Genomic DNA, 27896 nt, shown 5'->3' on the forward strand with positions numbered 1-27896 from the left:
CGCTGGGAGGCACCTTGACCTGAAGTGGAGCACCCCCGGGGACATCTCTCGAAGAAGAAACTACAGTTCCTCTATCAGCCCCATCATTACAAGGAGTGTGTAAGGGGCACTGCCTCCTATCGCTTCCCCGGCAGCAGCTCTGATATGAGCCAGTGGTACTCTGACCAGTTGCTGTCCCTTCCCTGCTGCAGGTACTCAAAAGCACCCAAACTGGCCATCTATGGCATTGCCAAGAAAATAGGAGAGAGCACTTCTAGCTACTCCATTGCCTGCTTTCGTACAGGAACCCCTGCAAGAGCAACATAGGAGTTTGACTAGTTCTGCAGGAGCCTAGGAGAGCGTGTTGCAAAGGATAAGCACCCTGCCCACATGTGGCCACCCAGAGCAACCCACAAGGAAGGTGGAAATGAGAAGCTGAGAACTAACAGTTAGTTACAGCTCCCTGATTCTCTGCCCCTGCACTAATTAGAGCACTACTTTGTGGTATCTTCAGCAGGAGACCTAAGCTCTTTCTGTGCTACCTAAGTGGGGCAGATCCTCTGGCCTGTTCTACTCTGTTTGTGCCAAAGTACTGATTATGGCCCACTGACCTTTCTGAAATAAAATATTTGGCCCTCAAGCTAAAAAGATGGAGACCATTGGTTTAGAGTTTGAAGCATCATACTGAAATCCCAATAATCCCATGGACTACAAATTCAAATCCTCTAAAGTCAGCTAGGCCCATCATCCCTCTGAATTTGATAACTGAGTTCCATACATGTTATTATATAGGGGATCATTTGTAAGACTTAAAAAAACTGAAATCCTTTTAGTCTTTGTGAACAGAAAAGATGTGTGCCAGTTAATGGTCCCCTTCCACCCAAGAGGTGGCTGCATTTTAGTGGTGTGGGTATGGGAACAGCTGTGTCATTTAATATGTCATAAGAATGGCCCAACTGGGTCAGACCAAAGGTCCATCTAGCCCAGTGCCAGGTGCCCCCCAGGGAATGAACAGGTAATCATCAAGTGATCCATCCCCTGTCACTCATTCCAAGCTTCCGGCAAACAGAGGCTAGGGACACCATTCCTGCCCATCCTGGCTAATAGCCATTGATGGACCTATCCTCCATGAATTTATATAGTTCTTTTTTGAACCCTCTTATGGTCTTGACCTTCACAACATCTGCTAGCAAGGAGGTCCACAGGTTGACTGTGCACTGTGTGAAGAAATACTTCCTTTTGTTTGTTTTAAACCTGCTGACTATTAATTTCATTTGGTGAACCCTAGTTCTTGTGTTAAGGTAGTGTTCTTTACTACTTCTCATATTTACTTTCTCTACACCAGTCATGATTTTATAGACCTCAATCAGATCTCCCCTTAGCTGTCTCTTTTCCAAGCTGAAAAGTCCCGGTCTTAATAATCTCTCCTCATATGTTCCATACCCCTAATAATTTTTGTTGCCCTATTCTGAACCTTTTCCAATTCCAGTATATCTTTTTTGAGATGGGGTGACCACATCTGCACACAGTATTCAAGATGTGGGCATACCAGGGATTTATATAGAGGCAATGTGATATCTTCTGTCCTATTATCTATCCCTTTCTTAATTATTCCCAGCATTCTGTTCGCTTTTTTGATTGCCGCTGCACATTGAGTGGATGTTTTCAGAGAACTATCCACAATGATTTCAAGATCTCTTTCTTGAGGGGTAACAGCTAATTTAGACCCCATCACTTTATATGTATAGTAGGAATTATGCTTTCCAATGTGCATTACTTTGCATTTATCAACATTAAATTTCATCTGCCATTTTGTTGCCCAGTCACCCAGTTTTGAGAGATCTTTTTGTAGCTCTTCACAGTCTGCCTGGGTCTTAACTATCTTTAGTAATTTTGTATCGACTGCAAATTTTGCAAACTCACTGTTTACCCCTTTTTCCAGATCATTTCTGAATCTGTTGACTAGGACTGGTCCCAGAACAGACCCCTGGGGACCACCACTATATCATTAAGTCTATTTCCATTTAAGAACTTTTCCATCTACTGACTTTGACAATAAGCTTGAATTTACATATATGCATACAGAGAATGATTTACAACAAAATGTTTTGTACCCAATTTAAGTGTAAAAAATGCTTTAAATCACTAAAAGAATATTTAATAGGTTTTCATGATTAGTAATGGAGAAATACTTATGTAAAGTGAATTTACCAAGGCTGCATGAGATGACTTCCTGGAAACTGGTATCGTATTGAACCTTTTTCCCTGTGCTATACTATTATTGACTTTTAGCAATAAACTTGACTCATATTGGTTATTTGGTCTCTTGCGTATATTTCATAACATACCGAAGTGTGGTCAAGCAGTTGACTATACAATATATCAACAAAAAGAAAAGGAGGACTTGTGGCACCTTAGAGACTAACCAATTTATTAGAGCATAAGCTTTCGTGAGCTACAGCTCACTTCTTCAGATGCATATCGTGGAAACTGCAGCAGGCTTTATATATACACAGAGAATATGAAACAATACCTATTCCCACCCCACTGTCCTGCTGGTAATAGCTTATCTAAAGTGATTTCCAGCACAAATCCAGGTTTTCTCACCCTCCACCCCCCCACACAAATTCACTCTCCTGCTGGTGATAGCCCATCCAAAGTGATAACTCTTTACACAATGTGCATGACAATTAAGCTGGGCTATTTCCTGCATAAATCCAGGTTCTCACATCCCCCCAACCCCCATACACACACAAACTCACTCTCCTGCTGGTAATAGCTCATCCAAACTGACCACTCTTCAAGTTAAAATCCAAGTTAAACCAGAACATCTGGGGGGGGGGGTAGGAAAAAACAAGAGGAAACAGGCTACCTTGCATAATGACTTAGCCACTCCAAGTCTCTATTTAAGCCTAAATTAATAGTATCCAATTTGCAAATGAATTCCAATTCAGCAGTTTCTCGCTGGAGTCTGGATTTGAAGTTTTTTTGTTTTAAGATAGCGACCTTCATGTCTGTGATCGCGTGACCAGAGAGATTGAAGTGTTCTCCGACTGGTTTATGAATGTTATAATTCTTGACATCTGATTTGTGTCCATTTATTCTTTTACGTAGAGACTGTCCAGTTTGACCAATGTACATGGCAGAGGGGCATTGCTGGCACATGATGGCATATATCACATTGGTGGATGTGCAGGTGAACGAGCCTCTGATAGTGTGGCTGATGTTATTAGGCCCTGTGATGGTGTCCCCTGAATAGATATGTGGGCACAGTTGGCAACGGGCTTTGTTGCAAGGATAAGTTCCTGGGTTAGTGGTTCTGTTGTGTGGTATGTGGTTGTTGGTGAGTATTTGCTTCAGGTTGCGGGGCTGTCTGTAGGCAAGGACTGGCCTGTCTCCCAAGATTTGTGAGAGTGTTGGGTCATCCTTTAGGATAGGTTGTAGATCCTTAATAATGCGTTGGAGGGGTTTTAGTTGGGGGCTGAAGGTGACGGCTAGTGGCGTTCTGTTATTTTCTTTGTTAGGCCTGTCCTGTAGTAGGTAACTAACTGGGAACTCTTCTGGCTCTATCAATCTGTTTCTTTACTTCTGCAGGTGGGTATTGTAGTTGTAAGAAAGCTTGACAGAGATCTTGTAGGTGTTTGTCTCTGTCTGAGGGGTTGGAGCAAATGCGGTTGTATCGCAGAGCTTGGCTGTAGACGATGGATCGTGTGGTGTGGTCAGGGTGAAAGCTGGAGGCATGCAGGTAGGAATAGCGGTCAGTAGGTTTCCGGTATAGGGTGGTGTTTATGTGACCATTGTTTATTAGCACTGTAGTGTCCAGGAAGTGGATCTCTTGTGTGGACTGGACCAGGCTGAGGTTGGTGGTGGGATGGAAATTGTTGAAATCATGGTGGAATTCCTCAAGGGCTTCTTTTCCATGGGTCCAGATGATGAAGATGTCATCAATATAGCGCAAGTAGAGTAGGGGCTTTAGGGGACGAGAGCTGAGGAAGCGTTGTTCTAAATCAGCCATAAAAATGTTGGCATACTGTGGGGCCATGCGGGTACCCATAGCAGTGCCGCTGATCTGAAGGTATACATTGTCCCCAAATGTGAAGTAGTTATGGGTAAGGACAAAGTCACAAAGTTCAGCCACCAGGTTAGCCGTGACATTATCGGGGATAGTGTTCTTGACGGCTTGTAGTCCATCTTTGTGTGGAATGTTGGTGTAGAGGGCTTCTACATCCATAGTGGCCAGGATGGTGTTATCAGGAAGATCACCGATGGATTGTAGTTTCCTCAGGAAGTCAGTGGTGTCTCGAAGGTAGCTGGGAGTGCTGGTAGCGTAGGGCCTGAGGAGGGAGTCTACATAGCCAGACAATCCTGCTGTCAGGGTGCCAATGCCTGAGATGATGGGGCGCCCAGGATTTCCAGGTTTATGGATCTTGGGTAGTAGATAGAATATCCCAGGTCGGGGTTCCAGGGGTGTGTCTGTGCGGATTTGATCTTGTGCTTTTTCAGGAAGTTTCTTGAGCAAATGCTGTAGTTGCTTTTGGTAACTCTCAGTGGGATCAGAGGGTAATGGCTTGTAGAAACTCGTGTTGGAGAGCTGCCGAGCAGCCTCTTGTTCATATTCCGACCTATTCATGACGACAACAGCACCTCCTTTGTCAGCCTTTTTGATTATGATGTCAGAGTTGTTTCTGAGGCTGTGGATGGCATTGCGTTCCGCATGGCTGAGGTTATGGGGCAAGTGATGCTGCTTTTCCACAATTTCAGCCCGTGCACGTCGGCGGAAGCACTCTATGTAGAAGTCCAGTCTGCTGTTTCGACCTTCAGGAGGACTCAGGACTTTCAGGACTCCTCCTGAAGGTCGAAACAGCAGACTGGACTTCTACATAGAGTGCTTCCGCCGACGTGCACGGGCTGAAATTGTGGAAAAGCAGCATCACTTGCCCCATAACCTCAGCCATGCGGAACGCAATGCCATCCACAGCCTCAGAAACAACTCTGACATCATAATCAAAAAGGCTGACAAAGGAGGTGCTGTTGTCGTCATGAATAGGTCGGAATATGAACAAGAGGCTGCTCGGCAGCTCTCCAACACGAGTTTCTACAAGCCATTACCCTCTGATCCCACTGAGAGTTACCAAAAGCAACTACAGCATTTGCTCAAGAAACTTCCTGAAAAAGCACAAGATCAAATCCGCACAGACACACCCCTGGAACCCCGACCTGGGATATTCTATCTACTACCCAAGATCCATAAACCTGGAAATCCTGGGCGCCCCATCATCTCAGGCATTGGCACCCTGACAGCAGGATTGTCTGGCTATGTAGACTCCCTCCTCAGGCCCTACGCTACCAGCACTCCCAGCTACCTTCGAGACACCACTGACTTCCTGAGGAAACTACAATCCATCGGTGATCTTCCTGATAACACCATCCTGGCCACTATGGATGTAGAAGCCCTCTACACCAACATTCCACACAAAGATGGACTACAAGCCGTCAAGAACACTATCCCCGATAATGTCACGGCTAACCTGGTGGCTGAACTTTGTGACTTTGTCCTTACCCATAACTACTTCACATTTGGGGACAATGTATACCTTCAGATCAGCGGCACTGCTATGGGTACCCGCATGGCCCCACAGTATGCCAACATTTTTATGGCTGATTTAGAACAACGCTTCCTCAGCTCTCGTCCCCTAAAGCCCCTACTCTACTTGCGCTATATTGATGACATCTTCATCATCTGGACCCATGGAAAAGAAGCCCTTGAGGAATTCCACCATGATTTCAACAATTTCCATCCCACCACCAACCTCAGCCTGGTCCAGTCCACACAAGAGATCCACTTCCTGGACACTACAGTGCTAATAAACAATGGTCACATAAACACCACCCTATACCGGAAACCTACTGACCGCTATTCCTACCTGCATGCCTCCAGCTTTCACCCTGACCACACCACACGATCCATCGTCTACAGCCAAGCTCTGCGATACAACCGCATTTGCTCCAACCCCTCAGACAGAGACAAACACCTACAAGATCTCTGTCAAGCTTTCTTACAACTACAATACCCACCTGCAGAAGTAAAGAAACAGATTGATAGAGCCAGAAGAGTTCCCAGTTAGTTACCTACTACAGGACAGGCCTAACAAAGAAAATAACAGAACGCCACTAGCCGTCACCTTCAGCCCCCAACTAAAACCCCTCCAACGCATTATTAAGGATCTACAACCTATCCTAAAGGATGACCCAACACTCTCACAAATCTTGGGAGACAGGCCAGTCCTTGCCTACAGACAGCCCCGCAACCTGAAGCAAATACTCACCAACAACCACATACCACACAACAGAACCACTAACCCAGGAACTTATCCTTGCAACAAAGCCCGTTGCCAACTGTGCCCACATATCTATTCAGGGGACACCATCACAGGGCCTAATAACATCAGCCACACTATCAGAGGCTCGTTCACCTGCACATCCACCAATGTGATATATGCCATCATGTGCCAGCAATGCCCCTCTGCCATGTACATTGGTCAAACTGGACAGTCTCTACGTAAAAGAATAAATGGACACAAATCAGATGTCAAGAATTATAACATTCATAAACCAGTCGGAGAACACTTCAATCTCTCTGGTCACGCGATCACAGACATGAAGGTCGCTATCTTAAAACAAAAAAACTTCAAATCCAGACTCCAGCGAGAAACTGCTGAATTGGAATTCATTTGCAAATTGGATACTATTAATTTAGGCTTAAATAGAGACTTGGAGTGGCTAAGTCATTATGCAAGGTAGCCTGTTTCCTCTTGTTTTTTCCTACCCCCCCCCCCCCAGATGTTCTGGTTTAACTTGGATTTTAACTTGAAGAGTGGTCAGTTTGGATGAGCTATTACCAGCAGGAGAGTGAGTTTGTGTGTGTATGGGGGTGGGGGGGATGTGAGAACCTGGATTTATGCAGGAAATAGCCCAGCTTAATTGTCATGCACATTGTGTAAAGAGTTATCACTTTGGATGGGCTATCACCAGCAGGAGAGTGAATTTGTGTGGGGGGGTGGAGGGTGAGAAAACCTGGATTTGTGCTGGAAATCACTTTAGATAAGCTATTACCAGCAGGACAGTGGGGTGGGAATAGGTATTGTTTCATATTCTCTGTGTATATATAAAGCCTGCTGCAGTTTCCACGATATGCATCTGAAGAAGTGAGCTGTAGCTCACGAAAGCTTATGCTCTAATAAATTGGTTAGTCTCTAAGGTGCCACAAGTCCTCCTTTTCTTTTTGCGAATACAGACTAACACGGCTGTTACTCTGAAATATATCAACAGTATTCTGATGAATAGCCTATCAATAAAGTTACATAGTATCAGAAGATTAGTAGTATTAATTTTTCATAATTTATTCCACTAAGCCTATTCCTCACAGGCATGTAAGTATCTTGTGTAAGGATCTACCTATTGATTCAATAAGTCGGAACTATCCCAAAGAAAGCTTTTTGTTGGTGTTGTTTTTTAAATACACTTTCATGTTCATATGTTTTAATTAAAAATAAAAAGGGAAACCTTGTATGGGTGCCTGTAAGATGCCTCTAACCCCACACAGCAGAATCTGAAAACACATCGCGGGCAAGTGCCAGTATTCAGTAATAGCTGAGCAATGGATCTGTTCTTTTCTGTCAGTGCAAACATTCTGGATCATCCTAATTAAAAATAAAATAAAACAGGGTTAGTGATTTTCATGTTTCACTTCTAAACCTACTCTGCATAGAAGAAAACAAAGTTAGAGGTGTCTGCATCATACCCCAACCAACCCGCCCTGGAATAAACATCTTTTGGTGCAAACAGTACAAGGATTCACACACCAGAACAGTATTGGGAGTCATTGCACCAGTTTATAATTCTCATAATGCTTGAATGAAGTGTTGGCTTAGGTCAGAAGCATCATTTGCTTGGTGAGGTCAACCTATTCCTAGTGACCATTTCTGCACATTACACTTGTTCATTATTTGTAGTCACAGGATTATTGACCCAAGAGAAAATAGCTCTGCTGCTGAAGGCCAGTAGTCATAGCTGTTCGGGGGAAAATACACAGACTCACAGACATTAAGGTCAGAAGAGTCGTGATCATCTAGTTCAACGTTTTTCAAACTGGGGTCCGCGGACCCCTGGGGGTCCCCAAGGGTATTCCAGGGAGTCCGCGGACCCCGCTGATCAACTCCTCCTCCTCCCTTCCTTCATCTCCTGGAGGCTACTGAAGCTAAACTGGTAGATTTTAGTCTGGCATTGCAGTGGGGCTAAGGCAGGCTCCCTGAGGACTCCTTGAATATCACTGCTCACCCCAGATTTTTTTTTTTTTAAATACTGTAAGACATTTTCTAGCACTTCCAGTCACAGAGCTGGCCTTCAATACTTAAATCAACTGGCTACGACTGGAAGTCTCAATTATTTTTTTCCCTAAAATAATGTATGTGCCCCCTCCAATCCTGTTTTTGAGGGGCTTGGGAGGAGTGTCAGATTCCTGATAGAAGAGGAGCACCCAGGAGTCCACTTATGCTACTAAGGAAGCATAAGTATTAGATTCCAGCCACAAACTGTCTGCCTCCAGCTCAGCCACTTCTCTTTGAGCTGCCAGTGTGGCCTCCACCCACAACGGATGCAAGCAAAATAAGGTAGGGATACACCACCAGACTTAGTCTGCCCACCCATCACCAACAGTAGGCCTCCACCCCCCGCAGCTGCCCTGAGGAAGAAAGGAGGCACTAAGGAAGAAAAAGAAATTCTCATCACTCTTCTTTAAAAATGCATTAAGTTTTAGAGCTCCCCCTAGTCATTGTACTAAGCCTCCCAATCAACTTTCAGTAAATATTTATATTACAATGGCATCTGGATATCCCAGTAATGGTCAGGGCCCCAGTGTGTTAGGTGCTGTACAAACAGTGTTTGGAATGTGCCCGTTTGAAAGGTGTCACAGACCCAACAAAGAAATTTTCTACAATTCTTGCTCAGTCGCTGCGGGGTTCCCTACCTGCTTTCCCCACATCTGGGGGCAGAGCAGCCAATAGGAGCTGCTGCAGGAAACAAAAAGAACACTGCACCTTCCAGTAAGAAAGAGCCCAGCGGCTCAGGGTGGCTCTGCTTGCTCTTCCACTCCTGTGAGCAATGGGATAGGGCTCCTCTGCTCCTTCCCCCCTGCAACACCTGGCATGGGAAGCAGAGTCCTCCCTGCTGCAGCTCTCCCAGGCCAGGAGAGCAGGGTGAAGAACACGAGGAGCTGCAGGAAGAGCAGAGGTGAGGCTGGTGGCGCAGAACTGATGTGGGGACTGGCAGAGCTTGGGGCAGATCAGGTCCAGGGATAGAATTAATGAGGGGTTGAAGAGGCTTAACAGATGAGAGTCAGGGACAGACAGATATGATGTTGCTTTCATTTCTGTGGCACTTTTACCACTGCGTACAGACACATAGGGAAATACAGTACCTGCTGCAAAGAGTATACAGTCTGAAAGAAAACTAGAATTACAAATTTTAAGTTTGATCCTAGTCTTTTTTGTATATAAAAGTTTTTAGTATCTAATTTATTAACTTAATTCTGTTTCATGAAACTTCAGTCAACTTGTCAGGGTAATATCTGTCTCAGGCTGTAATATTTCAAATGAGGGATTTAAAAAACAACAAATGATGAGGAAGATGATAAAAATGAATAACTGAAAGACACACAAAATTCCATTCCCAGAGAGCAGATTTACATTTAATTCACCGAGAGGATATCTTTCAAACACACACACACATGTGAGAGACTTGGGGCAGGACTGTGAAAGCAGCACATGAATAAATTTTAATGACTAAATAGGCCTCTTTCCAAATCACTAATTCATAGTGCTCACAGAAATCCACCCACACTTGAAAGGTTCTTCCTCAATCCACCCATCCCTGGGATTATTGTGCTTACTGTAACAGCTGAAAGAGAGGCTGAAGGACAAGTGCTAGTATTAATGGTAGGACCCAGATATCCTGGCTGTAATAGCTGGCAGACTTCTTCACCAAATAGTCACCGAAACAACAAGAAGTGATGCTGTTTTAGTTCAAACAATCATGAGCTAGTTCAGTTTAAACTAAATTGAGGAATACACAAAACTAGATCTGCAACTAGGGTCCTTAACTGCAAAAGGGCAAACTTTAAAAAATTAAGGGAATTAGGTAGGGAAGTGGACTGGACTGAAGAACTCAACGATCTGAAGGTGGAGGAGGCTTGGAGTTACTGTAAGTCAAAGTTCAAGAATCTATGTGAAGTCTCCATCCCAACCAAGGAGAAAAAAATTGTAGACCAAACTGCATGAGCTAACTCTCAAACAGATTATTAAGAGACAGCAGAAAGCCTACATGGAATGGAAGATGGGATGGATCAGCAAGAAAAGCTACCTCTTGGAGGTCAGATCGTATAGGGAAAAAGTGAGAACTGCCAAAAAGAGTTGGACCTTGCAAAGGAAATTAAAATCCATAGTAAAAGGTTCTGTACCCATATAAATAAAAAGAAAACAAGGAAAGAAGAAGTAAGTCGATGTAAGCGATGTCCCTAAGGGGTGTGAAAAAAACCACACCCTGAGCCACATAACTTACATCAACTTAAGCGGTAGTATAGACAAGCCCTTAGAGCCCTCTTTATCTAGTGTCTCATCTCCAGCCACTGGGGATGTTTGCTAATAGCAGTCACAGATGAACCACCTGCCAGTCTAGGCAGTCTCATCATACCGTCCTCTCCATAAATTTACCAATCTCAGTCTTGAAGCCAGTTAAGTTTTTCACCCCCACTGCTTCCCCGGGAAGACTGTTCCAGGACTTCACTCCTCTGATGATTAGAAACCTTCATCTAATTTGAAACCTACACTTGTTGATGGCCAGTTAGTATCCATTTGTTCTAGTGCCAGCATTGGCCCTTAACTTAAATAAATACCAGGGAGGGAGAGGAATTATCCCTCTGATGTGTATATATAGAGAGCAATCATATCTCCCCTCAGCCTTTGTCTCATTAGGCTAAACAAGCTCAGCTCCTTGAGTCTTCTCTCGTAAGGTAGGTTTTACATTCCTCTGATTGTCCTATTAGCCCTTCTCTGCACTTGTTCCAGTTTGAATTCATGTTTCTTAAACATGGCAGATCAGAACTGCACATAGTATTTCAGATGAGGGCTCACTAGTGCCTGGTAGAATTGTAATAGCACTTCCTTATCTTTAGTGGAAATACCCTCCCTGATGCGTCTAGGACTGCATTAACCTTTTTCATGGCCACATCGTACTGGAGGCACACAGTCATTCTGTGATTAAGCAATACCCCCAGGTCTGTCTTTCTCTTCTGTCGGTTCCAACTGATACGTCCCCAAGCTTATAGAAAACATTCTTTTGGATAGTCCCTAAATGCATGATCTTACACTTTGCATTTTTTTAATTGCATCCCATTTTTATTGCTCAAGGTCATCTAAATCTTCTTGTATGATATTCCGGTCCTCCTCCATATTGGCAATACCTCCCAACTCTGTGTCATCTGCAAATTTTATTAGCACATTCCCACTTTTTGTCTCAAGTCATTAATGAAAATGTTAAATAAGATTGGTCTCAAGACCAATCCCTGAGGAACTCCACTAGTAACTTCCCTCCAGCCTGATAGTTCACCTTTCAGTATCACCCGTTGTTGTTGCCTCTTTAACCAGTTCCTTATTAACTTTTAAAATTCTCATATTAATCCCCATCTTCTCCAATTTCACTAATAATTTCACAAATGGAAGAGTTTCAAATGCCTTACTGAAATCCAGGTAGATTAGGTCTACTGCACTGCTTTTGTCTAAAAAATCAGTTATCTTCTCAAAGATAGATATAAAGGTTGGACTAGCACGACCTATCTTTTGTAAAGCCACGTTGTATTTCACCCCGATTACTGTTTACCTTTACTACTTTCTCTTTTAAAATTTGTTCTAAACCTTATGTATAACTGAGGTCAAACTAACGGGCCTGTAGTTTCCTAGATCACTTTTTTCCCTTTCTTAAAAATAGTTACTATATTAGCAGTTCATTAAGCTGTTTGAGTTTGACTTCCACCTTGGATGTGATAATTTCGACTTCCATATCCTCATTTTCATTAACCAGCCCGCCACTACCCCTAAGCTCCTTGTTTTCTTTATAAAAAATTAAGGCAAAGTAAAGGAGTACTTGTGGCACCTTAGAGACTAACCAATTTATTTGAGCATAAGCTTTCGTGAGCTACAGCTCACTTCCAAGTATTCATTTAAGTCAGTGATAGTCAGGTCTCAGTGATTCAGGAGCCAAATTAGTGATCGACATTACCCCAAATTCATTGTTTCATTTGCTATACTACTATTCACTTACATCGACTTAAAGCAGTGTCTACACCAGAGATGTACGGCCCGCGAGACCCTCCTGCCTGGCCCCCGAGCTCCTGGCCCAGGAGGTTAGTCTCCGGCCCTTCCCCTGCTGTTCCCCCTCCCCCGCTGCCTCAGCGCACCGCGCCACCGGTGCAACACTCTGGGCGGATGGGCAACACAGTTGCAGAGCTGCGGCCTGACCCATATTTGGGGTCAGCAGGGAATTTTTCCCTCAGCTCAGATTGGCAGAGATCCTGGGAGGGTTTCGCCTTTCTCTGCAGCATGAGGCCTGGGTCACTTACAGGTTTAAGCTAGAATAAATGGTCAAATCTCTGTAACTTGAAGTCTTTAAATCATGATTTGAGGACATCAGTGACTCAGCCAGAGGTCACAGGTCTATTACAAGAGTGGGTGGGTGAGGTTCTGTGGCCTGCAATGTGCAGGAGGATCAAACTAGATAATCACAATGGTCCCTTTATGCCTGGGGTAATTGTGCGCCAAAAAATTAAAACATCTGCATATTTTATTTGTCAAAATAACACAATATAATCATGCTAGTTTCAATTACTTTGGTAATTTATTTCAAAATACCTGTCAGCAAGTATATCCGTAACAATACAGACAACAATAAAGATTCACCCAGGAGTAGAGAGTTAAAGAAACCCCTGTGCCCACATGGATCCTCACTGCAGGATCAAGGTACTGTTACGAATTACACCTGGTAGGACACGCACACAAATGCTGCGAATTACACCTGGTAGGACACGCACACAAATGCTGCGAATTACACCTGGTAGGACACGCACACAAATGCTGCGAATTACACCTGGTAGGACACGCACACAAATGCTACGAATTACACCTGGTAGGTCACGCACAGTTCGAATCTAGGCTGAGGCACATAAACAAAGTCCACAACTGCAAAGTTCCCAAAAGACACTAAGTTTATTACGCTCGAGCGTGGTGCCCCCCTCGCTAGCCAGGAGGGGACCCTGAATACAGATTATACAAAGGTTATATACTTTTTAGCAAAGCATGTTGCCCTCATGCACCGGGGAAACCTTAGCCAATAAACAAACCCTTGTCTTATCTACCACCTATCCCTGCTTGGTGCATTCCTCCTGCTATACCAGTATGTTAATTACACAGCATGGTCCTAAAGCCATGCATCAGTAACCTTTATTATCAGTATGGGAGGCCTCACATCAAGGCCAAGAGACAGGGAGTTAGACACTGACAAAAACCAGATACTGGGAGTCAAGACAGGCTGGAGACAAGGAGGAGGATTTTCACAGGGATTCAGTATCTAAGGATTACTCTTCCTGGTGTATGATGTGCTGGCATTTAGACAATGGTGGGCCCCAAACCAAAATGGAGTCACATGTGCTAACTTTTCCTTAACAGTACAAGTTACTGTAAAGTAGGAGAAATGGGGAGGAAGGCAGAGAGCAGATGAATCAGTTGAGAGAATGCATTAGTTTAGTGGGATCTGTCCCCAGTCTCTTCCTAGGAAAAGGAGAGGGTGCTCCTTGCTTCTCTGAGGACAAATGGACCCCAAGACCCACTTAGCTGCTCCTAACCCCCCTCCCTTCTTCAGTTCCCCCTCCTTCAGGATCCTTGCCCCAGGAATTGCTCCCCTCAGCTGCTCCTCACACACTTACTGCCTCTTCTGTCAGGGTACAGCACTATACCATCACTGCTCCCTTACCCTGGAGACTGACTCCTCTTCCCCACCCCACTGGTCCCCACAAGGCTCCAACACACACACCCGCCCCCACCACTGGGGACCTTCTACTTCTTCCCATCCACCGCCGGGGACCCTCTGCATCTTCCCCCTCATCATAACTGGGGACCCTGTGCTCCCCTCTCCAACCATGATTGATCCCTTTCTTGCCTGCCCCACCCTCAGAGGCCCTGACCATGAGAGCCAGAGCCAGAAAATGCTAGCTCCTGGAGAAGGGAAACTGACAGCATCATGCTGCAGGTAAGAGTTATGCCTGGGGCTAGCGCATGCATAGCAAGCAGCTACGGTCCAAAACTCAGAGGGCACAGATGCCCCCCTGCCCAGCTCAGGCTCCCCACAGCTGCTTGTGTCAGCCGCACACCTCTGCAGGGCAGGCGAACCAACGGGAGAATGCAAGGGCTGGGCCTGCCCCAGAAACACCCTGGGGCCCTGCTCCTCTGCACCAGGATAGTGAGCAAGAGAGAAAGAGTCTCACATGGACGCCCCGAGTCCTGCTTTCCCCCACCAGCGGTGATTTACTCTCTCCTGGTTGTTCCCACCCAAACCTTCATGCCTGCTCAGGCCTGCTACCAGGGAGTGGCGCCCTGTGGCGGCTTCCCTTTGCTTCCCTAGCGGGATCTATTATTTTGCAGGGAAACAAAATAATCGGGGGGGGGGGGTGAGCTGCACATACACGTGGTGCAGAATTCCCCCAGGAGTATCCCTTCTGACCTTAAAGTCTATGAATCTATGACAGCATCCATCCCTTTCAACTGCATGTGGGGACATTTGCACGCCCGTTTGAGGGAACACTAGGAGTTCTTTCAGGCGAAGAGGAGACATTAAGGGGAAACACTAACAATTAAACATTCAATGTGTACGTAGGTATACGGGGGGGGGGGTGACCACACGTATAAGTGTATCGATAGGGAATTAACCCGCCCCCGCCCTGCACAAGATCAGTACGCGCAACCAGAAGGCAGTGCAAGCCGTGCCCATCCCGGGGGCGGGCGCTGAAGGACAAGCCTACGGGTAGGGCTGAGGCCCCCTCCCGGAAGCGCTGCTGGCGGCACACAAGGGGCGCCCCACAGCGCCCCTCGACAGCGGGAGCGCACCCCGGGGCCCCGCACCGCGCAGGACAGGACCTCCCCGTTCAGGAGCACAGGGCTGAGCGCCGGCCACGGGAGCGACAGACCCTCCCTCTCCCCGTAGCGGGGGACCCTACACCGGGGCCGGGGCGCCTCCTACCTCCGGCGCGAGGAGCGGGAGCCTTTCTTGAAGCCGGGGGAACCATGAACTCCGCGCCCCCGAGAGCGCAGCGTGCGCGCGCATTCCCGTCCCCCCGGAAACAGGCGTCCCGGCAGGAAGGTTCCGGGCCCGCCGCCATCGCTCAGCCGGGCTCCGCGGAGGCAGCGGCCGCTTCTTCCGCATCGCGTGTCCGTTTCCACCCGCCGGTGACAATCCTGCCGGCGGCCCTCAGCCCTCCTCCGGGGGAGGGAAGGTCTCCGGACCGCGAAGACCGCCGAGCCGCCGAGCTGGGGGAGGCCGGAGCAGCGGCAGCCAGAGACGTTGATCCTCACGCCCGGCCTGGCCCGGAGCCGCCGCATTCTCCGGCAGATGAGCGGCTCGGCGCTCCCCCTGTCAGGCCTGGCAAGGCCGCGATCAGGTGGGAGGGGGGGAGCAGGCGCGGCTGGGGCGGCTCGGGCGGGCGGGCGCAGCGGAGCCGGAACGGGGGAGATGGCGTCTCAGCCGCCGCCTCCCAAGCCCTGGGAGAACCGGCGCCTGGCGGGAACCGCGGCCCCGGCCTTCCAGTGAGTGCACCCCCTCCTTTCCCGGGGATACACCCTCAGAGACCTGCCCCGCCGCCCCACGCGGGGGGAGAGAGACCCTCCCCCCCCCCCGCGGACCCTGCCCCGCCGCCCCACGCGGGGGGAGAGAGACCCTCTTCCCCCCCCCCCCCGCGGACCCTGCCTCGCCGCCCCACGCGGGGGGAGAGAGACCCTCTCCCCCCCCCCGCGGACCCTGCCCCGCCGCCCCACGCGGGGGGAGAGAGACCCTCTCCCCCCCCCCGCGGACCCTGCCCCGCCGCCCCACGCCGGGGGGAGACACCCCCCCCCGCGGACCCTGCCCCGCCGCCCCACGCGGGGGGGAGAGACACCCCCCCCCCCGCGGACCCTGCCCCGCCGCCCCACGCGGGGGGGAGAGACACCCCCCCCCGCGGACCCTGTCCCGCCGCCCCACGCGGGGGGGAGAGACACCACCCCCCCGCGGACCCTGTCCCGCCGCCCCACGCGGGGGGGAGAGACCCCCCCCCCCGCGGACCCTGTCCCGCCGCCCCACGCGGGGGGGAGAGACCCCCCCCCCCCGCGGACCCTGTCCCGCCGCCCCACGCGGGGGGGAGACACCCCCCCCCCCGCGGACCCTGTCCCGCCGCCCCACGCGGGGGGGAGAGACACCCCCCCCCCGCGGACCCTGTCCCGCCGCCCCACGCGGGGGGGAGAGACACCCCCCCCCCCCGCGGACCCTGTCCCGCCGCCCCACGCGGGGGGGAGAGACACCCCCCCCCCCGCGGACCCTGTCCCGCCGCCCCACGCGGGGGGGAGAGACACACCCCCCCCCCCGCGGACCCTGTCCCGCCGCCCCACGCGGGGGGGAGAGACACACCCCCCCCCCCCGCGGACCCTGTCCCGCCGCCCCACGCGGGGGGGAGAGACACCCCCCCCCCCCCGCGGACCCTGTCCCGCCGCCCCACGCGGGGGGGAGAGACACCCCCCCCCCCCGCGGACCCTGTCCCGCCGCCCCACGCGGGGGGGAGAGACACCCCCCCCCCCCCCGCGGACCCTGTCCCGCCGCCCCACGCGGGGGGGAGAGACACCCCCCCCCCCGCGGACCCTGTCCCGCCGCCCCACGCGGGGGGGAGAGACACCCCCCCCCCGCGGACCCTGTCCCGCCGCCCCACGCGGGGGGGAGAGACACCCCCCCCCCCCCGCGGACCCTGTCCCGCCGCCCCACGCGGGGGGGAGAGACACCCCCCCCCCGCGGACCCTGTCCCGCCGCCCCACGCGGGGGGGAGAGACCCCCGCGGACCCTGTCCCGCCGCCCCACGCGGGGGGGAGAGAGACTCTCCCGCCCCCGGGCCCCTCCGCCATTCCTCCTCTCATGGGGGTAGGGGAGAGACTCCCTCCCAGGGACTCTGCCCTGGACCCCTGAGACTTCCTGTCAGGAACCCTGCCACAGACCCCTTTTCCCCCCCCCGGCCCCTAGCAGGAGAGAGACTCTGTCACATGGACTTTGCTCCCTTGTCCCCCACAGTTCATGAAGATTTGGGGATAATGTTAATATAAAATGATTATGGGTACTGATCTTGAACCTCTGAATTTATTTAGGTCTGCTGATTTGGGTGCCAGCCTGCTGACCAGGCCTGGACAACCCACACGAGTACCTCCACCTATTTTGCCACGACCATCACAGCAGGCAGGGAACAGTAGCCTGAGCAATTTCAGACCTGCGTACAGCAGTTCCTTTTCTCCAGGCTATGGCACATATGGAAACTCCTTTTATGGAAACTACAGCCCTTACAGTTATGGATATGGTGGTATGGGCTATAACCGGTTTCGTACAGACGATCTACCTCCCAGCAGATTTGTTCAGCAGGCTGAAGAGAGCAGCAGAGGTGCATTTCAATCCATTGAAAGTATTGTGCATGCATTTGCCTCAGTCAGTATGATGATGGATGCGACCTTTTCAGCTGTTTATAACAGTTTCAGGGCTGTGTTGGATGTAGCCAATCACTTCTCCCGACTCAAAATACACTTCACAAAAGTGTTTTCAGCTTTTGCATTAGTCAGAACTATAAGATACCTCTACAAACGGCTGCAGCGGCTGCTGGGTCTGCGGAAGAGCTCTGAGAATGAGGATTTGTGGGCTGAAAGTGAAGGAACTGTGGCTCGCATTGGCCCAGAGGACCGGGCAGCTAACTCAGCAAAATCCTGGCCCATTTTCTTGTTCTTTGCTGTTATTCTTGGGGGTCCCTATCTCATCTGGAAGCTGCTCTCTACATACAGTGATGAAGAAACAGGTAAAGGAGATCAGCAAAGTGAGGAGAGTGTAGGTTAGAGAATAAACTATTCATGTTTTTGCCTCAAAGAAATTAGTAAATCATAACCTAAAAATGCTGAATTAAACAAGGAGATGGGGATTAAGGTATTAAAATAGCCTACTCTTTGATGCTATGTTAATTGATCCATTCAGTTCTCTATCAAAGAGGTTCTACTTCTAGGGAAGGTAAGATTTTAGGGCTGAGTTCTGCAGCTGCTTCATATGTATACAGCTGCAGAATCAGGTTTCTTATGTGAAGCAAAGTCTTCTTTAGCAGCAAGATTCAACTAGGTATTACAATATAGCACTATACTAATAACATGATCTTTATTGAACTGGGGGGAAAAACTTGGGGCGCTTGCTTGCTTTATTCAGTCGATCCATCAATCTGGTGACTTGGAATAGAAAATTCTGCAAACCAGGACACTTATGTGCAGAGGCTGAAATGTGGATTCAGAAGCGTAACTTGAAGCACCTGCAAATGTTGGTAGTTGTATAGTGCCATATATGTATGGCCCTGGAATAAATGTTTGTGCAACACTTTTAAGATTTAAAGTGTTACATAAATGTTTCTGTGACCCATTATATTTAGTATATGCATACTTGTGGAAAAATTCAGTTTCTGTTATAAATTACTTTAAAGATCCAGATGATTATGCTGCTTTTTAACTCTTCTGTGAAATAGCGTCTAGTAACTGGGCAAACGGAGATGATGATCATGTAATTGGAAGAGCAGAATATGACTTCACTGCTGTTTCAGAAGAAGAAATTTCTTTTCGTGCTGGTGACATGCTAAAATTAGCACCCAAAGGTAAGACTATGATTTATTGTGGATTTACTTTCTAACTTCCAGTGACTTTTTAGTGCTTGTGAATGGAGTCCTATTGACAGCCCTTTGAGATCAAGAGATGTATTTTAGTTGGCCCAACTCAACAGGCCAGTGATTATGTGGATGCTCTAGAGAAGCAACGTGCCCAATCTCTTTGAGTGGGTTTTGCTTAATTTCCCTAAAATGTTGGCCGGTACAGTAACTCATTTTGACGCATGCCCCAAGATCACTTACACAATGCATCTTCACCAACCACTGTACTCCTCATATTTCCTCATGGGCCATGCAACAGTGCTGTGACAAAAGTTAGCTCAGTGCAGCACTTTTATTTTCAGAACACTTCAAACATTAATCCTCCTGGCATCCTTCAGAGACAGGTTAATTGTTTGCATTTCTGTCTTATTACAAAGTCAGTTTCTCTAAGCTGGTATGCATTCTACCTGACTCCCACTTGACTTTAGTGAAATCTACACACGTGCATCTGAAGGCAGAATGTGGCCACTGTACTAATCACTGAGGAAACTGTGCTATTCAGAAGAAGATAGTTGTCACATAAAGCATACTGAATCCTGTAGATAAATGCAAATATTCCAATCTTTTGAGTATGTGTAGGCCAAAAAAAGATATACATGGAAGTATACTAACAGTAATTTCTTAGAACATTTTGTATTTATACTTTGTAATCAATTGCATGTAGTTAATTACAGTGAAGGGTGTAATCTTCAAACATACTTTCAAAGTACTTTTTTCCTCTACAGTAAAATCTTGTATCCTTTGGAAAAGGGATATACCTTTTTTAGCCTCTAACTGGAGTGCTATAACAAGAATTGGCAAATCCCGTTGTCTTTTTTTTTATGTCTGTCAAAAGATTTTTAAAAATTTTGATTAATCATGAGATTTTGTTTTAATTGTGATTTAATCATGCTATTTAAAAAAATAATCATGATTAATCATGAAATTTAATTGCACTGTTAATAGAAAAAATTTATTTAAATATTTTTGGATGTTTTCTACATTTTCAAATATTGATTTCAATTACAACAGAATCCAAATGAACAGTGCTTGCTTTATATTATTTATCATATTTGCACTGTAAAAAAGATAAACATAAGAAATAGTATTTTTCAGGTCACCTCATAAGTACTGTAATTCAATCTCTTCATCGTGAAATTGCAACTTACAAATGTAGAATTGTTTTTCATAACTGCACTCAAATATAAAACTTTAGAGCCTACACGTCCACTCAGTCCTACTTCTTATACAGTCAATCACTAAGACAAACAAATTTATTTACATTTACAGGAGATAATGCTGCCTGCTTCTTATTTACAGTGTCACCTGAAAGTGAGAACAGGCACTCACATGGCACTATTGGTAGCCAGCGTTGCAAGATATTTACGTGCCAGATATGCTAAACATTCGTATGCGCCTTCATGCTTCGACCACCACTGCAGAGGACATGCTTCTATGCTGATGACTGGTATTGCTCTATAATGATCCAAAGCAGTGCGGGCTGATGCACATTCATTTTCATCATCTGAGTCAGATGCCAGCAACAGAAGGTTCATTTTCTTTTTTGGTGGTTCAGGTTCTGTAGTTTCTGCATCGGAGTTTTGCATATTTAAGACTTTTGACAGCATATTACACACCTCATCTCTCTGAGACTATGGAAGGCACTTCAGATTCTTAAACCTTGGTTCATGTGCTATAACTAACTTTAGAAATCTTCTTCGCGTTTTGTGAAACTTGCAGTGAAAGTGTTCTTAAATCGAACAACATGTGCTGGGTCATCATCTGAGACTGCCATCACATGAAATATATGGCAGATGCAGATAAAACCACAGAGCAGAAGAAATACAGTTCTCCCCCAAGGAGTTCAGTCACAACTTTAACGCATTATTATTTTAACGAGTATTGTCAGCACGGAAGCATGTCCCATGGAATGGTGGCCAAAGTATGAAGGGGCATACAAATGTTTAGCATATCTGGCACATAAATACTTTGCAATGCCGGCTGCTACAGTGCCATGCGAATGCCTGTTCTCATATTAAGGTGACATTGTAAATAAGCAGGCAACATTATCTCCCATAAATGTAGCCCTGGTCTACACTGGGTGGGGAGGGTTGACCTAATCTATGCAACTTCAGCTCCACCAATAGCGTAGCTGAAGTCGGCATATCTTAGGTCGACTTACCTGGCCGTGAGGATGGCACCGAGTCGACCGCTACTGCTCCCCCATCAATTTATCGCATCTAGACGAGATGTGATAAATTGATCCCTGATAGATCGATCGCTGCCCGCCGATGCGGCAGGTAGTGAAGACCTGCCCTTACGTAAACAATCTTGTTTGTCTTCACAAATTGGCTAAAAAAGAAAGGACTGAGTGGACTTGTAAGCTCTGAAGTTTTACATTATTTTCTTTTTGAGTACAGTTATGTAACAACAACAACAAAAAAACTACATTTGTAAGTTGAACTTTCATAATAAAGAGATTGCACTACAATGCTTGTATGAGGTGAATTGAAAAATACTATTTTTTCTTTTTTATTGTGCAAATATTTGTAATAAAAATAATGTAAAGTGAGCACTGTGCAATTTGTATTCTGTTGTAATTGAAATCAATATATTTGAAAATGTAGAAAAACATCCAGAAATATTTTAATAAATTTTCAGTTGGCATTCTATTATTGTTTAACAGTGCAATTAAAACTGCGATTAATCGTGATTTATTTTTTAATCAAGTTAATTTGTTTTTAATCGCTTGAGTTATCTGCTATTGACAGCCCTACTTTTTTTGGATATATTTTAATTAGGGCCCTACCAAATTCTCAGCCATGAAAAATGCATCATGGACTGTAAAATCTGTTCCCCCTGCCCCCCCATGAAATTTGGTCTTTTGCGTGCTTTTACCCTATACTATACAGATTTCATGGGGGAGATCAGTGTTTCTCAAATTGGGGGTCTTGAACCAAAAGGGAGTTGCAGGGGGTTGCTTCAAGGTTATTTTAGGGGGGGTTGCAGTATTGCCACCCTTACTTCTGTGCTGCCTTCAAAGCTGGGCAGCCAGAGAGAAGTGGCTGTTGGCTGGGCACCCAGTTTTGAAGGCAGCGCAGAAGTAAAGGTGGCAATACCATGCCATTCTTACTTCTGCACTCGTGCTGGTGGTGGCTCTGCCTTCAGAGCTGGACTCCCAGCCAGCAGCCACCCAGCTCTGAAGGCAGCGCTGCCGCCAGCAGCATTGCAGAAGTAAGGGTAGCGGAACTGCAACCCCCCCTCCAATAACCTTGCAACCCTGCTCACACACACACACACACCTCCTTTTTGAGTCAGGACCCCTACAATTACAACACTGACATTTCAGATTTAAATAGCTGAAATCATGACATTTACAATTTTTAAAACCATATGACCGTGAAATTGACCAAAATGGACAGTGAATTTGGTAGGGCCCTAATTTTAATATATAAACATTAGCACTTTAAACACCACATGAACAGTTATCTGGCTTGTCATGTGACTAGTTGTTGACTTAATAGCACTAATTGTAGGTTTCAAGTATTCTCCATGTTTCTGCTGAGCTTTGAATTAGATGGCTGTATAATGTCTGATCTCAAATTCTAGGAAAGTGTTTTAATGGTATAACTGTTATACATTTTGAATTACTTTATAACTATGGCTTAGTTTTCTTATCAGAACAACAACCCAAAGTACGTGGCTGGCTTTTGGCTAGTCGTGATGGTCAAACAACAGGACTTGTGCCAGCTAATTACATCAAAATATTGGGTAAAAGAAGAGGTCGGAAAACAGTGGAGCTGGAAATTATTACAGAGCAGCAGCCGGCTTTTACCAACACAACACCTGTTAGAGGAGCCACTGATGCGGATACTTTAGAAGAGCAAGAAGCTGCCTTTGAATCCGTTTTCGTTGAAATGAATAAGGTTCCCGTTACCTCTGACTCCACTGTGACAGGTGGAGATAAACAGGATCTGTGATGCACCTGGATAAAATTCAGTGATTGAACTATACTTATCAATAATCCTTTTGATATTCTGAAAATTGTAGAAGAACACTGTTAGGACTGTATCAGGTATCTCGCTGCTGGTAACGGGTGAACAGATAACGAAATAATTTACCCAAACTTTAGTAGCATGCTTGATTCACTTAAAGTTGTACATTTGTGGCCCTGCCCAGCAAACTATTGGCAATTGTGAGATCTCAGGCTGGGGGGAGTTTTGTAGAGGCAACTGGGTAAGCCAATGTGTTGCATCTCTAGCAGCTCACTTTGGTCACTTGAAGGAATAGTGCTGATGAATTCTATAGGTAGCAGTGTCCAGTCCTCCTTACTGGAGAAAGAATTGACTTTATATGAGGCCTTTGAGAGGGGGTGTTGAGAAGAAAAACTGAAGCATTTCTAGCAGAGGCCTCCAAAAATTATATATTGAAGAGCCCTTAAAATACTTCATTTTTTGGCTGCTTTTTGGTAAAATTAGTGCTACCGCAAAGAAAAATGAAAGACTTCAGGCCTTTGTTATAAAAAGGTGACTATCTTAAGAAACAAGATTAGCACTGTGAAGGAAGGTACATTCAACTGGAGTTGTAAGCAGATAAATGCTGTTACCAGTGTTTATTTGTCCTTTATTCTAATGTTGTTTTCAAGAAAGTATAAGCCGTTTTCCCCACCACCATTCTGGGAGCTTTTCCTCATCAGAGGCCGGAGTACCACATGTTTTATTCTGATTTATAGTGCACATGCTTTAGGCCCTATGTATCTTCCAGCCAAGCACGGTTAAGGATGCTCATTTTTTATCAACATCTGTCTAGGGCCTAGTGAGCTAAGTTAGCACAGCCACACTTCCAGGCAGGTATAATAGCGTATCAAATTCTAGTAATTATGTATTTTAACAGCTACATCTAAACTTCCCGTGTTTCAGTGCAATTTCTTTTTGAACTTTTGTGAGAAAATTCAGCCTGATTTTAACACAGCAACAATGCATCACAGTGTGGATAGGAAACATCTGTGTTGCCAGTAAATAGATGGGGTTTTCTATTGATAATCCCACAAAATAGGAAACAAGAAGAAAGCTGCCCATTTCATTGTATCATCATGGAGACAGATGAGTTAACTGCTACCTTGATTGTTCCTGCTGCACTTCAGGCATTAAATCTGGCATTTCCCCATAAAATCTGAGGTACATTGAGAACCACAATTGCATAAAGACTATTAACAAAATACATTTTGTCTTCAAATCTATTTACTTTTGTGAGCTCTGTACTAAAGTCATACTTTTCTGGGAAGTAAAGTTAAGTAAAGCTTCAGATTCCTCTTTCGGGACTCACTCACATTAATATTAGATTTGATTAACACAGAATCATTTTCAGTTCAGGCTGTAGTTCTTTTTGGAATGCTCTTATATGCTGTGTTGAACCCTTCAATGTTAGAACAGATCATACAGTTCTAATGTACTACAGAAAAGGAAAAATACTGATAGCTGTGTATTAATAAATCATTTCAATTAAGTAGCCTGTTTCTTAAAAACAAAAACCCACAGCAGCACCCAAGCTAGTTAAACTTGCATACTTATACTAGCTGTTCCTGGGGGAATTCTGTGCCAAAAAATTAAAAATTCTATGCACAATATTGCAATAACACAATATGATCACGCCGGTTTCAATTATTTTGGTAATTTCTTTCAAAAGACCTGTCAGCAAGTATGTTTGTAACAATACAGACAACAGCAAAGATTCAGGAAATACTTTTTGACAAATAGATTCCTTACCAGGCATATGAATACATAACTTTCAGTAATTCATTTAACCTACAGAAATGTATTTCCCGCCCCCCTCAGAAGCGGTGCAAAGGTTTGGGAGGAGTCGGGGTAATGGAGGAGCTGAGGGAGGGGAAAGTAATTGCTGGGAAGGAGCTTGGGTGTGAACTTGGAGGGTTGTTGGGTGTGGGTGGGGAAAAGTATGGAATGGAGGTTTTCTGGTCAGGGAGGGGTTGTTAGGGAGCCTTCCCCATGCAGATACTGGCTAACCCCTAGCTTCACTCATTCAGTCTGTGACTCCCCACAACAGCCCCTTATGCCCCATGTTGTCTGGTCCCCATATCCTGGGCCTCCTGAGCTGGTCCCACGGAGAGGGCACTGTGAGGAATGCAGCTTCTTCTCTTCCCATGCTCTCTGTCCTGGCGCACAGTGGCTCTGGGTAGGCGAAAAGTGTATGTGCAGGATTTTTCAGCAGAATGTATTTTCAGCTGAGAAAAAAAAAGTGTGTGGCAGATGAATTCTCCGTGTGTAGGAATAAGTAGCATGATGGATTTTTGGTAGTTTTAATTCATGTTTCATGTTTTTAATTCATGTTTCATCTTCAACATCAATTTCCATTGCAAGCTTCATGAATATGTTTATATTTTTTAGTGCATTTGCTAGAGTTAATACTTAGGCAACTTGTGGTGAACAGAATTGCTAAGGTTTAGACAAAACCGTTACAACAAGCTATTGCTAACCTCAGTTTGGTTAGTAGTCTAAGTGGCTGGTATACTTGAGCCCTGGATTTTAGAATAACCTCTGGACTCTTACTGTGTGCAATGGCAAGGTTAGGAGCATACGAGATAGGGCCCTGGCTCCTGGGGGACAGTGTAGTGAAGCATTTTTGCTACTGCTTGCTCAGTAAGATTATATGTAGCTGCTCTGGGAGAGGGAAAGGAAAAAAACAGCCCACAGTGAAGGGGTGAATGAAAAACTCTTTGAACTACATTTGAACCAGTACACATTTCTGAGAAACTTTTCTCAACATGCCAATGCACCAGATGAGGGATTAACTGGAATTTGGATGGGACTCCCTCTGCTGCAGAAACAGAAAGGAAACTGAGGACTAGGATGTACATTAAGATTGTTAGAAAACTTTACATCAAATGTTCAGTTTCTGCCCACATTCTTTGTTCCTGATGGGTTTAATTATTTTACTATTGGAGTATCAATCTTTCTTGTATCAATAAAGAATTTTAACTGGAGCAGTAGCCTCTTAAAAGAATAAAGCTTTTTTTAAAATGTCTGTTAAATCAGGCTTCTACTTTCCTAATCAAGACTGGATTGGAAAACACTGTCAGTTGAACATTAATTAGAACCTTTAAATCTCATTAATTTGTAATAAGGACATAGTTAAATTTCACATCTGAGTTTTTTTGGTCATGTTCTTTGAAAGTATTCTCCTGGTAGAAAAGGGGTAGCTTATAAATAATTGGACATTGACTAACCTGTCTTACTTTGTAGTAGCTTGACTTAGTCTGTCAAATCACTGTAAATGTTATAACTATGCATAGAATTCTGACCTTTCAATCATGTTTACTCACTTTAATGGAAAAGAGGGTTGAGAAAATGATGTAGTAAGTTATATTTTATTTTAAAAATTCTGAAATTGTATTGACTATAAATGTATTAAAATTGAGATTTTGGCTTTGTTGGATATAAATTAACATCAGTACAAGAATGAGTTTAAAATGGAATCCTGTGAGCTAATTATTTCCCATAGTAAACTAATTGTGCAAATATGTAAGAACAGAAAGTGTTAAATATATTTGTTAAAACTGCATTAGAGATGGGAGTTTTCCTTGGGAAAGAATATTAATATTTTAGTCTTTAATAAGAGCCAGGGTAAAATTCTCAATAGTGCATAAGTCCCATTTTCAAAAGTGACACAGGCACAAAGGAGCCTAAGTCTTACTGACTTTCAGTGTTGTGAAACTGTAGGGGAAAACTCAGTTAAAATTACTCACAAACAACAAGCAATTAGTTTAAACTGTAAAAGTGACATGTAAAAATTCACCTTCCACATTTTACAGACATCCTTGACTCTGATATACAAAACTTGCTAAGGATCTTTTAGCATATCCATTATCAATATGTATATAATTTTGAATGCATGAATAGTGATGGATATGCTGAGTTTGTACCTACTGCTTGTCAGACAAGGTGGCTTGTGAAATGCATACAGTACATTATTAAATGACAGTAGTGTCATTAACTGCATGTACAAACTGTCAGAGTACTGGAATACTTAAATTACTTTAACTGATCATTTCCATAACTCTGTTTTATGAAGTTTTATGAAGTTTGCATAAGGATTAAATATTTTATAAGGGGACTGATACAGTACAGAGGTATTCAGCACTGTACAGTGGCTAAACTATTCTGAACAAATGAGGTTTTTTCCTGAGAAGTTTAACGTAAAAGTAGAAGTCTGTGTAATAAAAAGGTGGGATGTGGTCTCAATGACTAGAAAGCTTCACAAATATTATGTGTGTGTATCTTAAGGTTTTGGAAGGAAGAGTGCTTTGCTAGCATTGACTAGGAGGCTGTTCAGGGCTTAAATGGTAGTAGAAAGAAGTGAAAATTACGGGAGTAGTCATGGATTCAGTCTATGGAGGAAGGTGTAGGAGATGAGAAAAAAGATGTAAGTGAGGACTGCTTGATTTATGCATTAGGCAACTGACTCTCCTATTCTCAGAGCGCTACTAAAGATAACACATCCATATTATTTTTGGGTAAGTACACCTAAGCAACAGAACTTGAAATCCCTCTTGGGACATTTAGTTGTATGTACTTTATTTGGATTACCTCTGAATTTTAATCTTAAAATAATAGGCTCTTTGTTACATGAACTGTATCTTCATATATATATTTGTACAGTACCTAGCACAATGAGACCCCAGTCTTGATGGGGGCTTCAGGGTGCTACTAGAATACTAAATAGTACATACAAATTCAGAAGACTCATTCAAGTTTTTGAATAGTATTGCAAATTGAAAGGCATTACTTTTTGTCCAGCAAAATAAAGAATAAAATAAAAAATGGAAAAATATTAGTCTGTTTTCCTTGCATAGGCTCAAAAGACTACTCTT

The 27896-nt window shown here is 45.3% G+C and overlaps 2 protein-coding genes across 5 annotated transcripts in view; one reads left to right on the forward strand and one right to left on the reverse strand.

Annotated features, from left to right (window-relative positions):
- Window positions 1–15709, reverse strand: part of PUS10 (pseudouridine synthase 10) — an 85015-nt gene extending 69306 nt beyond the window's left edge. For 2 of the 3 annotated variants that reach the window (XM_073339367.1, XM_073339365.1), the window contains exon 1: window positions 15319–15709. In XM_073339367.1, the coding sequence (XP_073195468.1) occupies window positions 15319–15501 (183 nt within the window). In that variant the 5' untranslated portion in view covers window positions 15502–15709. Of the gene's footprint in view, window positions 1–7542; window positions 7680–15318 lie in introns of all 3 variants that reach the window. The other variant, XM_073339366.1, reaches the window with a different exon arrangement.
- A 38-nt stretch (window positions 15710–15747) lies between these two features.
- Window positions 15748–27854, forward strand: PEX13 (peroxisomal biogenesis factor 13). 2 transcript variants are annotated; one of them, XM_073339370.1, is made up of 4 exons: window positions 15748–15881; window positions 17457–18148; window positions 18854–18979; window positions 22679–27854. In XM_073339370.1, the coding sequence occupies exons 1-4, from the start codon at window positions 15808–15810 to the stop codon at window positions 22987–22989; spliced, it is 1203 nt and encodes a 400-aa protein (XP_073195471.1). In that variant the 5' UTR covers window positions 15748–15807; the 3' UTR covers window positions 22990–27854. The 2 variants fall into 2 exon arrangements, with proteins under 2 accessions (XP_073195471.1, XP_073195472.1); XM_073339371.1 differs by having other exon boundaries at window positions 22691–27854.
- Window positions 27855–27896: the final 42 nt, after the last annotated feature.

The sequence above is a fragment of the Lepidochelys kempii genome, chromosome 3 (assembly GCF_965140285.1).
Source record: "Lepidochelys kempii isolate rLepKem1 chromosome 3, rLepKem1.hap1, whole genome shotgun sequence".
Lineage (NCBI taxonomy): Eukaryota > Metazoa > Chordata > Testudines > Cheloniidae > Lepidochelys > Lepidochelys kempii.